Source organism: Lissotriton helveticus, chromosome 2_1 (assembly GCF_964261635.1).
Source record: "Lissotriton helveticus chromosome 2_1, aLisHel1.1, whole genome shotgun sequence".
NCBI classification, from domain to species: Eukaryota; Metazoa; Chordata; class Amphibia; order Caudata; family Salamandridae; genus Lissotriton; species Lissotriton helveticus.
The window spans coordinates 1,243,676,892-1,243,689,703 of record NC_136059.1 but is presented as its reverse complement, the minus strand read 5'-3'; the positions used below and the strand labels follow the sequence as shown (position 1 = coordinate 1,243,689,703).

At 43.8% G+C, this 12,812-nt stretch overlaps 1 protein-coding gene across 34 annotated transcripts in view; it reads left to right on the top strand.

Annotated features, from left to right (window-relative positions):
• SEC31A (SEC31 homolog A, COPII component) overlaps nucleotides 1–12,812 on the top strand; it is a 439,339-nt gene that overhangs the window by 283,029 nt on the left and 143,498 nt on the right. For all 34 annotated transcript variants that reach the window (XM_078676180.1, XM_078676183.1, XM_078676179.1 and 31 more), the window contains 2 exons: nucleotides 4,265–4,443; nucleotides 10,179–10,305. In XM_078676180.1, the coding sequence (XP_078532306.1) occupies nucleotides 4,265–4,443; nucleotides 10,179–10,305 (306 nt within the window). The remainder of the gene's footprint in view (nucleotides 1–4,264; nucleotides 4,444–10,178; nucleotides 10,306–12,812) is intronic.

Below are 12,812 nucleotides of genomic sequence, written 5' to 3'. Positions count from 1 at the left end.
GCACACCACCTCGTGGAAGGAGGCAGGAACATGGCCAACACATGCCTGAAATCAGCCCTGGATGCAGCGGAAACATCCAGTAGGCAGATGATGATTGGGGTTACGGAGAGAAGGCATGCCTGGCTGAGGATCTCGGGCTTCCAGCCAGAAGTCCAAAATAACATCCTGAACACACCCTTCAACGGAGAACAACTGTTCAGCACTACGGTTGACGAAAACCTACTCAGCTAAAAAAGAACAATAAAACAGCAAGGTCCATGGGAGCGCTGCAGTTCAGGAGGATGAGAAGGGGCACCCACTTGAGGAGACCAGCAGGCAGATGAAACAGCCAGCCAGGAACATCACATCAAACCTTCCAACAGGGTTACCAAGGAGGCAATCAGACACAGCAACTGGGACAGCAACAGCAAAGCTGGCAGTACCAGCCACGGGGCCAATCCTTTCGAAGGCGCTCGAACAGACGAGGTCCGACAAGAAGAGGAGTACCGCAACCTACCTTGAAGTGACTCCACTGTAAGAAGGACGCCCACCCACACAACACCTCTAGGGGAGCGACAATACAAGGGAGAAGACAAACTATCAGTACTACAAGACAAACCTTTCCACAGAGAACATAACACCTGTAGGAGGCAGAATCGGGCACTTCTTCCAGGAGTGGAAGAAGGTCACAACCGACAAATGGATACTAAACATACAACACGGCTACTGCATAGAACTAGAAAAGCCACCTCCAAACAGACGGCCAAACTACAAGGGACACTCTACAGCAGTACTATCACTCTTGCTACTAGAGGCACAGGAGCTCCTAAAGAAGGAGGCAATAGAGACGGTGCCGTACATCGAAAGAAACAAGGGGGTCTACTCCAACTACTTCCTTGTACCAAAAGTAGGCTAAACGTTAAGACCTATCCTGGACTTACGGTCTTAAAGAAATTCTTAAGGACTCAAAGATTCAAGATGATATCTCTGTAAGAAGTAATACCCCAGAAACAGGAATGGGATTACATGGCAACTATAGACCTAAAGGACGCTTACCTACACATCCCCATGAACAAAAGACACAAACGCCTACTAAGATTTGTGATCAAGGAAACACACTACCAGTTCACTGTCCTGGCATTCGGGCTAAAGTCCGCACCAAGGGTGTTCACAAAATGCGTAGCTGTGGTAGCAGCACACCTACGGAGGCAGGGGATACACGTATACCCGTACCTCGACGACTGGCTGGTAAAGGCAAACTCATACAGCCAATGCAAACCGCACATTCAGCAGGTCACTCAAACGCTAATGTAACTAGGGTGTTCAATACATTGGGAAAAATCCTCAACTGAACCAGAACTGGTGAAAATATTCCTATGGGCAGAGATCAACACCTTGCAAGGAAAGGTGTTCCCCAGCACTAGGAGAGCACAGGCACTACTGAAGGAGACACATCACTACCACAAGGGGAAAGCTCTGACAGTGAGGACGGTGAGCAAGCTCATGGGAATGATGGCGTCATGCATACACTTAGTTCCAAATATTCTACTCCACATGAGCCCATTCCAAGAATGGCTCCAACAGCAATGGTCACAAGCAACAGGGAGTTGGGATGATCAAGGGGTTGTCAAACACACGCTGCAGCAGGAAATAGCGTGGTGGAACAAAACATATAGCACAGGGGAAGCCATTCACACCACCAACTCCAACTGTGACCATCACAACAGATGCCTCCCACCTGGGATGGGGAGCACACATGAACAAACTCAAGGTGAGGGGGTTATGGACACAGAAAGATGCGGTAAAACACATCAACTACCTAGAGCTGAAGACAGTAATCCTAGACTTAAAGGCATTTCAGAAGGAGCTGTACGAGAACAGGTTGTTGATCCAAACCGACAGCATCACAACCATGTTCTACATCAACAAACAGGGAGGACCACACTCAGTAGCGCTATCGAAGCTAGCACAGGAAATATGGATATGGGCCATTCCACTCAGAACAGACCTACTAGCAATACACCTACCAGGGAAGGACAATGTGGAGGCAGACCGACTCAGCAGGCAGATGTCCGCATCCCACGAATGGGAGATCAACCAGCAGGAAATAGAAAAATTATTCCAAAGGTGGGGAACACCGCAAATAGACCCATTTGCAACACACCAGAATGCAAAATGCCAACACTTCGCATCAAGACAACCAGACCATCGGTCACAAGGGAATGCGCTAAGGATAAGTTGGTCAAAGACATTGGTAAGCTTTTTTCCCCCGATACCACTGATACACAGGGTACTCAACAAATGCAGGATCAGTAACATGACGCTAATACTGATAGCCCCTCAGTGGAACAGACAGTCATGGTTCTCACAGATAGTAGAAATGGCACAAGAACCAGCACACAGGTTCCCAAAAAGAAGGGACCTGTTAACAATGCAGAACGGAAAGTTACTACACCCAGAGCCAGAGAGCCTCAGCCTAGCAGCATGGCTCCTAAAGACCTAGAATTCGCGCACCTTAAACTACCGGCAAGTGCTATGGCAGTACTCAGAGCGGCGAGGAGACCGACAACAAGGAAGTGCTACATAGCAAAATGGAAAAGGTTCTCCCAATGGTGCATCAAGGAGAAACTACAACAGAAGATCATGAGGGAATCCACAGTACTAAAATACTTAACAGACCTGCTACAAAGCAAACTAAGCTACACATCCCTATGGGTGCACTTAGCGGCGATAGTAGCTTACACGAGGGGAGAAGCAGGGAAGAGTTTCTTCACCTCCCAAGTTGTGCAAAGATTTCTGGAAGGAGCTAAAAGATCGCACCCCCAAAAAGGATGCCAGTACCAACATGGAACCTCAACGTGGCGCTAACTCAATTGATGAAGGTGCCCTTTGAACCTATTCACAGGGCGCGGCACTGCACATGCTCACACTAATGACAGCCTTCTAGTGGCTATCACGTCGCTACGAAGAGTAAGTGAGATGCAAGCGCTAACACTCCAAGAGCCCTACCTACAAATACACAGCGACTGGATTGTAATGAGGACCGACCCACAGTTCATGCCAGAGGTGGTGTCTCGATTCCACATTAACCAAACAATCCAAATACCGAGTTTTAGCCAAAAAGCTACTACAAGCACAAAAAGGGCGCTACACACATTGGACGCCAGAAGGGCTGTCATGCACTATATAGAAAGGACTAAGGAGTGCAGGAAAATGAAACAGTTTGTGTATCCTTTGCCAGCAGTTTTTTGGGACGGCCAGTCACCAAAAACATCATTGCACGGTGGATTGCACAAGCAATTCAACTCTGCCACAAGCGGGCAGGACAAGAGTTACAAGGAGCAGCTCAAGCTCACTCTACTAGGAAGAAAGGAGCAATAATTGCGTTACTAGCAAACACACCTATTCAAGACATTTGCCAAGCTGCAACATGGTCTTCAGTGCACACATTCACTAAGCACTACTGTGTGGATATTCAGATGAATAAGGAAGCACAAGTTGGACAGAAGGTCCTACAACGTCTTACAACACATTTTCAGTAACCAGTGCTCATCTCCCACCCAACCACCACAATAAGGACAAACCACTACTAAGTCTATAAACAGCATAGTGAATCCAGAAAGATTCACGCTGCAAAACGTATAGTTTCTTACCTGTCGGTGTAGTTTTGCAGCTTGAAGACTTTCTGGATTCACTAGCGATCCCACCCTCCTCCGCCAGAAAGATGAGACAGGAGGAAAGGAGGATAAAATTGCAATCATAACTAAAGGGATCAACAAAGAAAGATAACACAAGACAAGAAAAAAAAATCCGAAGATGGCAACCAAAGGTGGGAGCTTCCGCCGGAAGTGCGTCAACGTCACGGAGGACACCAAATGGTGGGATGTCGACGCCCACCTGTGCCACGAAAACAACAAAGAGAAGAACTACTACAATTCCGGTCCCAACCACTAGATGGCGGGATAATCCACAGCATAGTGAATCCAGAAAGTCTTCAAGCTGCAAAACTACACCGACAGGTAAGAAACTTTACATTTCTGTATATTATCTTGCATTTCACATGTTAAGGGGGTCTAGTTAGATCTGTTTAATTTCTTGTTCTGGTAATATTGTTTTAATAAAAAAAGTTAGAGAATTGTTCTTTGCTGACATTTAATGTGCGATTGATTCATGTTCTGCTGCTCTATTGAGGCTTTTGTCAGGGACTGCAGTTTCTCACATGAAATTATTTACTTTTAAACCCTGCTCATTAAACCGCAGTGTTGGCCTTTATATCTTACTGCAGATGTTGATGGACTGATCACCCAGGCTTTGTTGACTGGTAATTTTGAAAGTGCTGTGGACCTCTGTCTTCATGACAACCGCATGGCAGATGCCATTATACTTGCCATCGCTGGAGGGCAGGATTTGCTGGCCAGGACACAGAAGAAGTACTTCAGTAAGACCCAGAGCAAAATCACCAGGGTATGTTATACAATTTGTACTAGGGCTACTGCTTTGCTTCAAAAGAAAATAGTATTTTCCTCATCCTACCTGTCAACATGTTTGAATGCTAGGTGAGGTATTGTCTCACAGTTTTTTAACCATTTTTTTATCCACATATGACCTCCGTAGCTTGAGTAACCACTCGATCTGATCTACCCCTGCTGCGTTTACTTAGGCATTCAGTCTCAGATGATGGTCTTGCGAGAACTACCCGCACAACACACCATGAGCTGACCAAGAGGTATAAACATTGGACGCTGTGTAGCAGACTAATCAGAACCTAAAGAGTCTAACAGGTTCCAGAATAACCCCAATTCAGTTCTTTCTCTATAAACATTAACCTTCTGGTCTAAGTCCCTAAAGTATCTCACAGAGTTCCACCAGGCTCTCCAAGTGGGGGGAGCCGCCTGGCGCCATAACTTACAGATCTCCCTCCTAGCCAGAAGGATCAAATAAAACACCAGTTTATTCTGTATCCCTGAAAGACCTAACGCCCCATCGGGCGTCGATATTGTGCCAAACATAATAAGAGAAGGGTTTATCTCCACCCAGGACGTCCGTCAGAGTCTTACACACATTGCCCCAGTACTCCTGAATCAAAGGGCAGGAAGTCAACATATGGATATCATCCGCCTTCTGAGCACCACATCTCGTGCATTTTGCTTCTCCATTGCCCTTCATTTTGGAAAGTTTGAGTGGGGACCAGTATAATATGTGGAGATAAAAAGTGGTTTCTCCTTAGTGCAGCAGATTTAACCTGCAGGTAAAGTGTGTCTAAAGATACTTGCCGTAGATTTTTCAGCTCCTCACTCAGCAAGCACTTCTCCCAGACCTGATATTGATGTTTCAGTTTCCTGTCGGCTGCTGCAAGGAGATGATTGTACCACTGTGCTACTTCCTTCTTTTTCAGGTTCAGATGTTGTAACTCGTCTTCCATGGGATTGTCCTCTAGAGGGGTCCAGTGTTGACTCTTGCACCATGACGAGATTTGGTAGTACTTAAACCTAGAGAGTGCACCACTGGTAAGATTACTCCACAAATCCCTGGGGAAACGTTTGCTGCCATCCACATTGTCCTTCCAGTACACAACTCCGGCGTCTTTTAACGGCTGAACTAGAGCGTCTAAAAGGCACTCTGGTGTTCCTGGAGTCTCGCACGCTGGTGCCTATTCACTGTAAAGGGACAACCCCAAACAGACCTGGCAATCCGACCACAACTTAGCCGCCGCGTAAAGAGTCTTGAGCCGGACCTTTTTAAAGAATTTGGGAGCACCAAACTTATACATTAAACCTTCCTCAGCCAAATCTAGCAGCATAGCTTTAAACATACTGCCAATAAGTGAGCTATCTGGCCTAAGAAGTAGCATCCTACAATTCTTTAATTTATACGCCCAAAAGTACAGATGAAGATCTAGTAAACTCAGTCAACCGAGTTTTTGCCTTAGTTTCTTCCAGGGTAGCCTAATCCCTTTGCCTGCCCAGATTAAAGAAGAAAGCTTACCCTGAATTTTAAGTAATCCACCGTATCAAATTCCAGAGGGATGTTATTACAGAGGTAGGCAAATTTAGGTAAAACACACATTTTGATCAGGTTAACCCGCCCGTAAAGAGATAACGGAATATTCTGCCATCTTTTCAATAGTAGATCGACCTCCTTGGAGACTCTCTCTATGTTTATTTTGGGGATGTCCCTAAGATCCTGAGTTATTGTAACTCCAAGGTATCTTAACTCCTTGGAGAGCCTAACACTTTAAGCTGAAATGTTCCAGGCCATGATTTCTGACTTGTCGTTGTTAACCTCATAGCCTGACAGCTTACCATAAGCCTGAACTTCCATAAGCAGTTCAGATAAGGTAGTGTTAACATTGGATGACAACAAGATCAAGTCATCTGCATACAGGGCCAGCTTCCTCGTAAACCCATTTGCAGCAAAAGGGATGATCTTTTCATCCTGCCTTAAACTCTGGGCCAAAGGCGCAATATACAGGTCGAACTGGACGGGAGACAGCGAGCACCCCTGCCTAGTACCGCGCTCAATTGTTACCGCCGCCGAGAGGTTGCCATTGACCAGAATCTGGGCCCGGGGAGCTTTGTATATTTTCTTAAGGACCTCCCTAAAGATATCTCCAACCCCAAAAGCCTTCAACGCTCTATTAAGATAATGCCAGTTGACTCGGTCAAAGGCTTTTGCTGAGTCTACTGTGATCATTGAGAGAGGTACACCCTGCGCTGTTGCGAGGTCAATCGAGCCAATTAAAGTATAAACCAAATCCAACATCTGCCTATCCGGAAGGAATCTCTTTTGATCTTCATAAGTTATAGGTCCCACGATCTTACAAAGCCAGGCATTCAGTATCCCTGCAAAGGTCTTATAATCACAATTCAATAGTGATATTGACCGGTAAGACTGGCACAGGTCCTTCCCGGGCTTCAGGATCAGTGAGATGGCAGCATCACTCCACGAGTCGGGAAGATCCCATTAAATAGTCTCACCCAGACCGGAATAATTTCATCCGTTGAAGAGTATAACTCTCGATTGGGATCACATCCGGTCCTGCAGCTTTCCCTTTCTTAGCTTTACTTAGGACAGCAAGTATTTCATTACCTGTCATGTCTTGGGTAAGTATTCTTTGGCTATTCAGATTCAACTTAGGGAGTTGTTTCCCGGCAAGCCAGCGGTCTATAACGTCTTCCTCAACCAATGAATACTCCCGATATAAATCTTGGAAGAATTCAATAAAAGCCTGCTCGGTTTCCCCTTTGTCTTCCAAGACTTGACTACCTTTTTTAATCTTGCTGATATAATTACATGATGTATCTACTCTGCTCTTCATGGCAAGGAGTTTTTCGCAATTCTCTCCCTGGTCAAATTCCCACATTTTGCTAACTTCCCACTTCTGGAGCATTATCTCTTCAGTTTTAAGTCTGAACTTCAGTTGAAGATCTTCAACTTTTCCTTGTAATTGTCTCACAGTTTTTGACAACTTCCAGAATGCCTGATTTTTCTGATAATATATCTGGTTCTCACCCATTCCCAACTCTCTGTAACCTATATGGTTAGAGGTTATATAGCTCACATAAAAAGCATAGTTCATGCATTACATATTCCTTCCATGTGCAATCATCTAAATAATTGTTTACAACCAGTTTGTCACTTGGTTGAGAAAGCATATTGCACCCTATGTCAGTCGTGGTCCATCAGTGTAGCAAATGTTACATCTGTCATAAAAAACATGACCAAAGTAATCACTTATAAGCCTATAACTGTTTCTAGATAGATTGTAGAACTCTCCATTAGTTTGCCTCAGGAAGAACTCAACCTTCCAGAAATGTAGAAATATGGATGGCAGATAAAAGCACCACTTCTGGCTCAGGGCTTATAGGATCAGCCTGGGACAGAAAATAAGCATGGGCACGTGGTCAGACTGGTGCAGAAAATAGGCATGTGCACAGGGCCAGACTGGGGCATAAAATAGGCACCCAGTAGTGAATTCAATTATTTTTTAAAGTGCCCATTGTTTAAAAATTGGGGTCGTTTTTAACTTGTAAATGCGCTTTGTTTTGGTGCTTTGCAATGCACGGAATACTGCATTGATTTGAGCTTGTTGCAGGCAATGTTTGTTCTTATTATCGGGGAAAAAGACAGTAAAAGCCGGCCCAGCAGACCGTTACCAGACCCGTAAGCGGCCAAAAAAACAGCCCTCACACTGATCATTCAAAAAGGCCCGTCGGTTACTATCTGATTGCCCAATAGGCCAGTCCAATCCTTCGTGGCTGTTAAAGTACTTTTTTTCTCTGTAAAATATTCCTTTCTCTGATCGTGATTTGACTCATCTCCCTCGAGCCTGAGTGAATGGTTACCTGTTCTTGCTTTTGTTCTTTGACTGAGCAGGTGCCGTGTTAACTCCTGGTGTGACTATTTACATACTTTAGCAGGATAACCCAATCCCCCACTCTGTGCCTCTTTGGCCTCCCATGGGAGGTGAGGCTGTGCATTGGAATCCTTGCAGTGCTTCCATTTAATAACTTCATTTCAGCTTTATTGACCAGTTTTGGAGTCCTGATTATTTTGTAAGAGCGTTTGCCCGACTTCGAAGGGAGCTTGCTTAAGTTTAAAAGTTTTGAAGAGTAGAGGTATTTATTTGCATTCATACTCCATGCAGCTTTTCTAGAGAATCTATAATTGTGCACAAATCAACACAGAAGTACTTGGATAAAGGGACTCAAGCATGTCTTCTCTCTTTTTGCTAAATGTAGACTGGGACAAATGTCTCTGGGTATTTAACAATTATCTCTTGACAGGTGGGTATTGAACTCATATGATTGTAATGTTTGATTTAGATTTTTGCGGTTATCTTAAATACACCACTTAGATGATCACTTGTATGAATGTAGACTCTATATCAGTGCCATCTGGTAATTTTAAAAGTGTTGGGATGAAACTCTTTTCTATTAATTTTATCCCGCAAAGCAAGCTGAACTGGCTAAAAGGAGGAATTCGGTAGGTTGGGTTTGGTGATAGTATGATGAATTCTCCCTGTGAGAAATGCATAGAAAAGTGGAGTTCAATGGTGCATTTTCAGCATGTTGCACTAAATACGTGGCAAAAACCACTGGCCGCCTCAGGTTCACCAATTGCAGTCTTCTGGCCCTGTAGACCTTTACTTCTTCTATGTTGTTTCTTTTTCCTTGAACTGCAGACACGCAGCAAACTGAGAGAGAAGAATGTCATTGCACTGTGTAAAAGCCAACCATATTTAGTATAGGAAAGCCATTGCCTATGGTAAAGTACAATCATTGCCATGAAAAACAGGTTTTGGTAAAGTCTGTTGTATAAAGGCACTGCCCCACACCTTGACGACCTACCATCAAGTGTGCCTGCAAAGTGGCATTGTTTAAGCGCTGCTGTCTCCCCTTGCGTAGCTCCGATTGGGATTTTCTCCCCCCCTCCCCCGCTCTCCCCCCCCTGCTGTGCACTCAACAGATCTTGTATTTAGATCCTTACTGCTGATATTACCAGGTACATGCCTGTCTCCGCCCGCCTGGCCCGTGAGCATCACGCACACACACACACTCGCTGTTGAACACCGCCCAGTCTCTGGTTTCCGCACCTTCCAGATTGTTCTTTATATCTGTTTGTTTAGCAACAAAGCTTTGAATGTATATTGTATTGTTGATGTGCCCAACCTATTTTGAACTACTGTCATGCCATAACCTATGCTCCGAACTAAACAAATATCTGAGGTGATGCTGGAAGGTGACACTTGCTTTACCAATACCCATTTAGATCACTACCTTCTGTTCGTATGCAAGTAACTAATGATGTTGACACGCTACTTCGACTAAATTGCTTTTATATTGGTCCTTATGACCATACTCCTTAATGTATATGAATGTCTGAAGTAGCTACTGACCTGTCTTTTGTACTAAGGCATAATTAATCATTTTTTTCATTTGTGTAACACTGTGATATGATGAAAATGCAATAAACATATTCAAAAAAAAAAAATATATAAAGGCACTGCCCCACAAACTAGATGGATAATAAACCTTATATTTGTAGGAAGATGTAATTAAAGATAGTTGAAATGAAATTTCTCTGTAACCCTGATGTTGTAAGGTGTTTTTTTTAACATTGTCGCCACACCCTGCTGACAGCCTATCATCTATAAAAGTAATGTCTTATTCTTCCTCTTTCTTCACTGCTCCGTCCAGCTCATCACTGCAGTGGTGACCAAGAATTGGAAGGAGATTGTGCAGTCCTGCGATTTACAAAACTGGAGGGAGGCTTTAGCTGCTGTATTAACTTATGCTAAGGCAGATGAATTTGCAATGCTATGCGGTAAGTATTGGATATGAGGTGCTAACTCCTTTATTCTCTCTCTCCTCTAGCCCTTCCTCAACCTCCTCACAAATGAGTTTGCAATAATATTTTTAACATATGCTGCAACTCTGTGATTATTGTAGATTATTCAGAGAACCTTTGTTTTCCTGGGGAAGCCATTGTTTTCATTAGGTTTTCAGTGGGACTCCAATAAATTATGTATAATCAGCTGGAATGCTTCGGTGTGTCCATCCAATACTTGACAGGGGTCAGCTCCTTCCATTCCAATCTTTGTATAAGCCATTCGTGGAAAGATGTTCATTGGAAGTGAACGAGTTTTGTGACCATTTCTGGAGAGCGGCACTCTGAAATTCCACCCTATATTTTATTCATTTATTCTGCCAAATTGGCTTGTTATCTACCTTACAGGTTCCCCCTCAGGCCAGTATGGCAGTCATATCTGACCAATGGAAAGAGCAGTGCAGAGCAGCATCAAAGAAAAGTACTCATTAACATATCTTCACAGTAAGCAGATAGAAGTTTCTTTGGAATACTGCTGTACATCAGTGAGCACATCATTCACTCCTGTCTTTGGCTTCGCCCTAGAATAAATGGTGTTAGCAATTGGGTGTGAGGGAGGGTGTGCGTGGCTTATTGAACACAATATGAAAGTTAGCATGGTAGAGCTATAAACCATATGCAGATGTGAAGTAGGTTTGCTATACCTATGAACTTTATCAGTAATCTACTTTTTCTGTAGTCTAAATTTCACATGTTTAATGGCCTCCTTGCAGGATGTAGATATTCACAGCTGGTTTGCTTGCCTTTGAGCTCTTCATGATAACTCAGTTGGTCCCTCAATTCATATTGCCTCCTGAGCAGGCAAAATAAGGGATCCTCTGAAGCTGGTTTTTGTTCATGACTAAAATGATGATATTGCTGTGATCAGCTGAGATGTTTTATGTTTTAATAAAATAATACACCATTGTCTTTTTTGCTACTAGACAGACTTTGGCTGTTCACTGTGCTTTCGAGCTTTGAGGGTTGGACAAACACACCCCAGTGTTAGGTGATAAACTTTACTCACTCTTACAGAAGTCATTGCTTGACAAAATATGCTGAGCCACCTTTGAAAAGAATAAGAGGATAAAACATATACATGCAAGACGAATTCTAGTAGCCGGGGACCAGAGAGTGTTAATATACTTAACACTGGTATACAAGAGTGATTGATATACTTAAACTCCCATGCATTGCCTTATTTGGGACACCCCACTATACACAGCATTGTAAGTAACTTAATTCTGGGTGGACTTTTATTTATTTATTGGCATTGAGAACTTAATTTATATACTGTAGTGTGAGCAGCATCTTGGTTTCTGCTGGTACAGTCTGAATTGGAGGGAAAAATTAATCTGAGACCCGAAAAGTCTAGGCCACAAAGAACTGTTCTAGAATCCAGCAGCTACAGGGGAACTATTAATGGGGAAAGATATTGAAGGCCCATGGAACCACTTGGGACTACGTGTGCCGCCTCAATTTAATAATTTAAGTTCCCTTTCAAGCCATTGAGATGGGATGAGGTGAAGCATTTATTATTTTTCCAGGCAAACAGTGCTTTTGAAGGCCACAGTTTTATCAGACAGCAGCACACGAGTGTCTGAAAGCATAGTATTTTACCTAGAAAAATGTAACGAGTGCTGTTGTCTTTCTGTGCTTCAAACCGAGATGGCGGTCACAAGAGTGCTTTACAGCATCATTTCTCTTCTCAAAGAACAAACGTCCAGCTTAACCGAGTTTTATCTCTGCTTCAGATGGAGTGCAGAGGAGAGGGTACTAGCTCTTTTTAGTACTCTTTAAGCAATCTTCGTTTAGGCAACTGGGCTCTTCTCAACTTGAAAGGTCCAGCCACATCACACTTGCTTTCAGTTGCTCAAACGTCCACATTCAAACTCTAAGTGTAGTAAAGTGGGTTTTCTGTTGCTGTAACCCCCCACTTTTTGCCAGATTACTGATGCACTTTGACTTGCTGTGCCCTGGGTCCCTGCCAATCAGGTTCCCAGGGCCTGTGTTCTTTTCCAAAACTGTACCTTTGAACCACCAATTGGCACCTTTCTGGCCACATGTAAGTCCTTTGTAATGGGTACCATGGGTACTTTGACCAGTGAAGGCCAGCACGTATTATGTCTCCATTGGAGGTCCTGTACCTTAACACACACTGCCATTGCAGGCTGCATGTTTTGGTGCAGAGAAAAGTGAGGAGTGCCTGCAACCCACTGCAGTGGTATAGGTAAGGCACCCCCTCTAGCTGGGTGCACTATACCACTGGTGAGGCTACAGTTGCATGAGCACTGTACCCCTACAGTGTCTAAGTCCATTCTTAGACATTGTAAGTGCAGTAAATCCATAAAAAGTATATGGTCTGGGAGTTTGTCATTACAAACTCCACAGCACCATAATGGCTTTACTGAATTCTGTGAAATTTGGTAGCAAACCTCTCAGCATAATAAACTCACACTGATTAG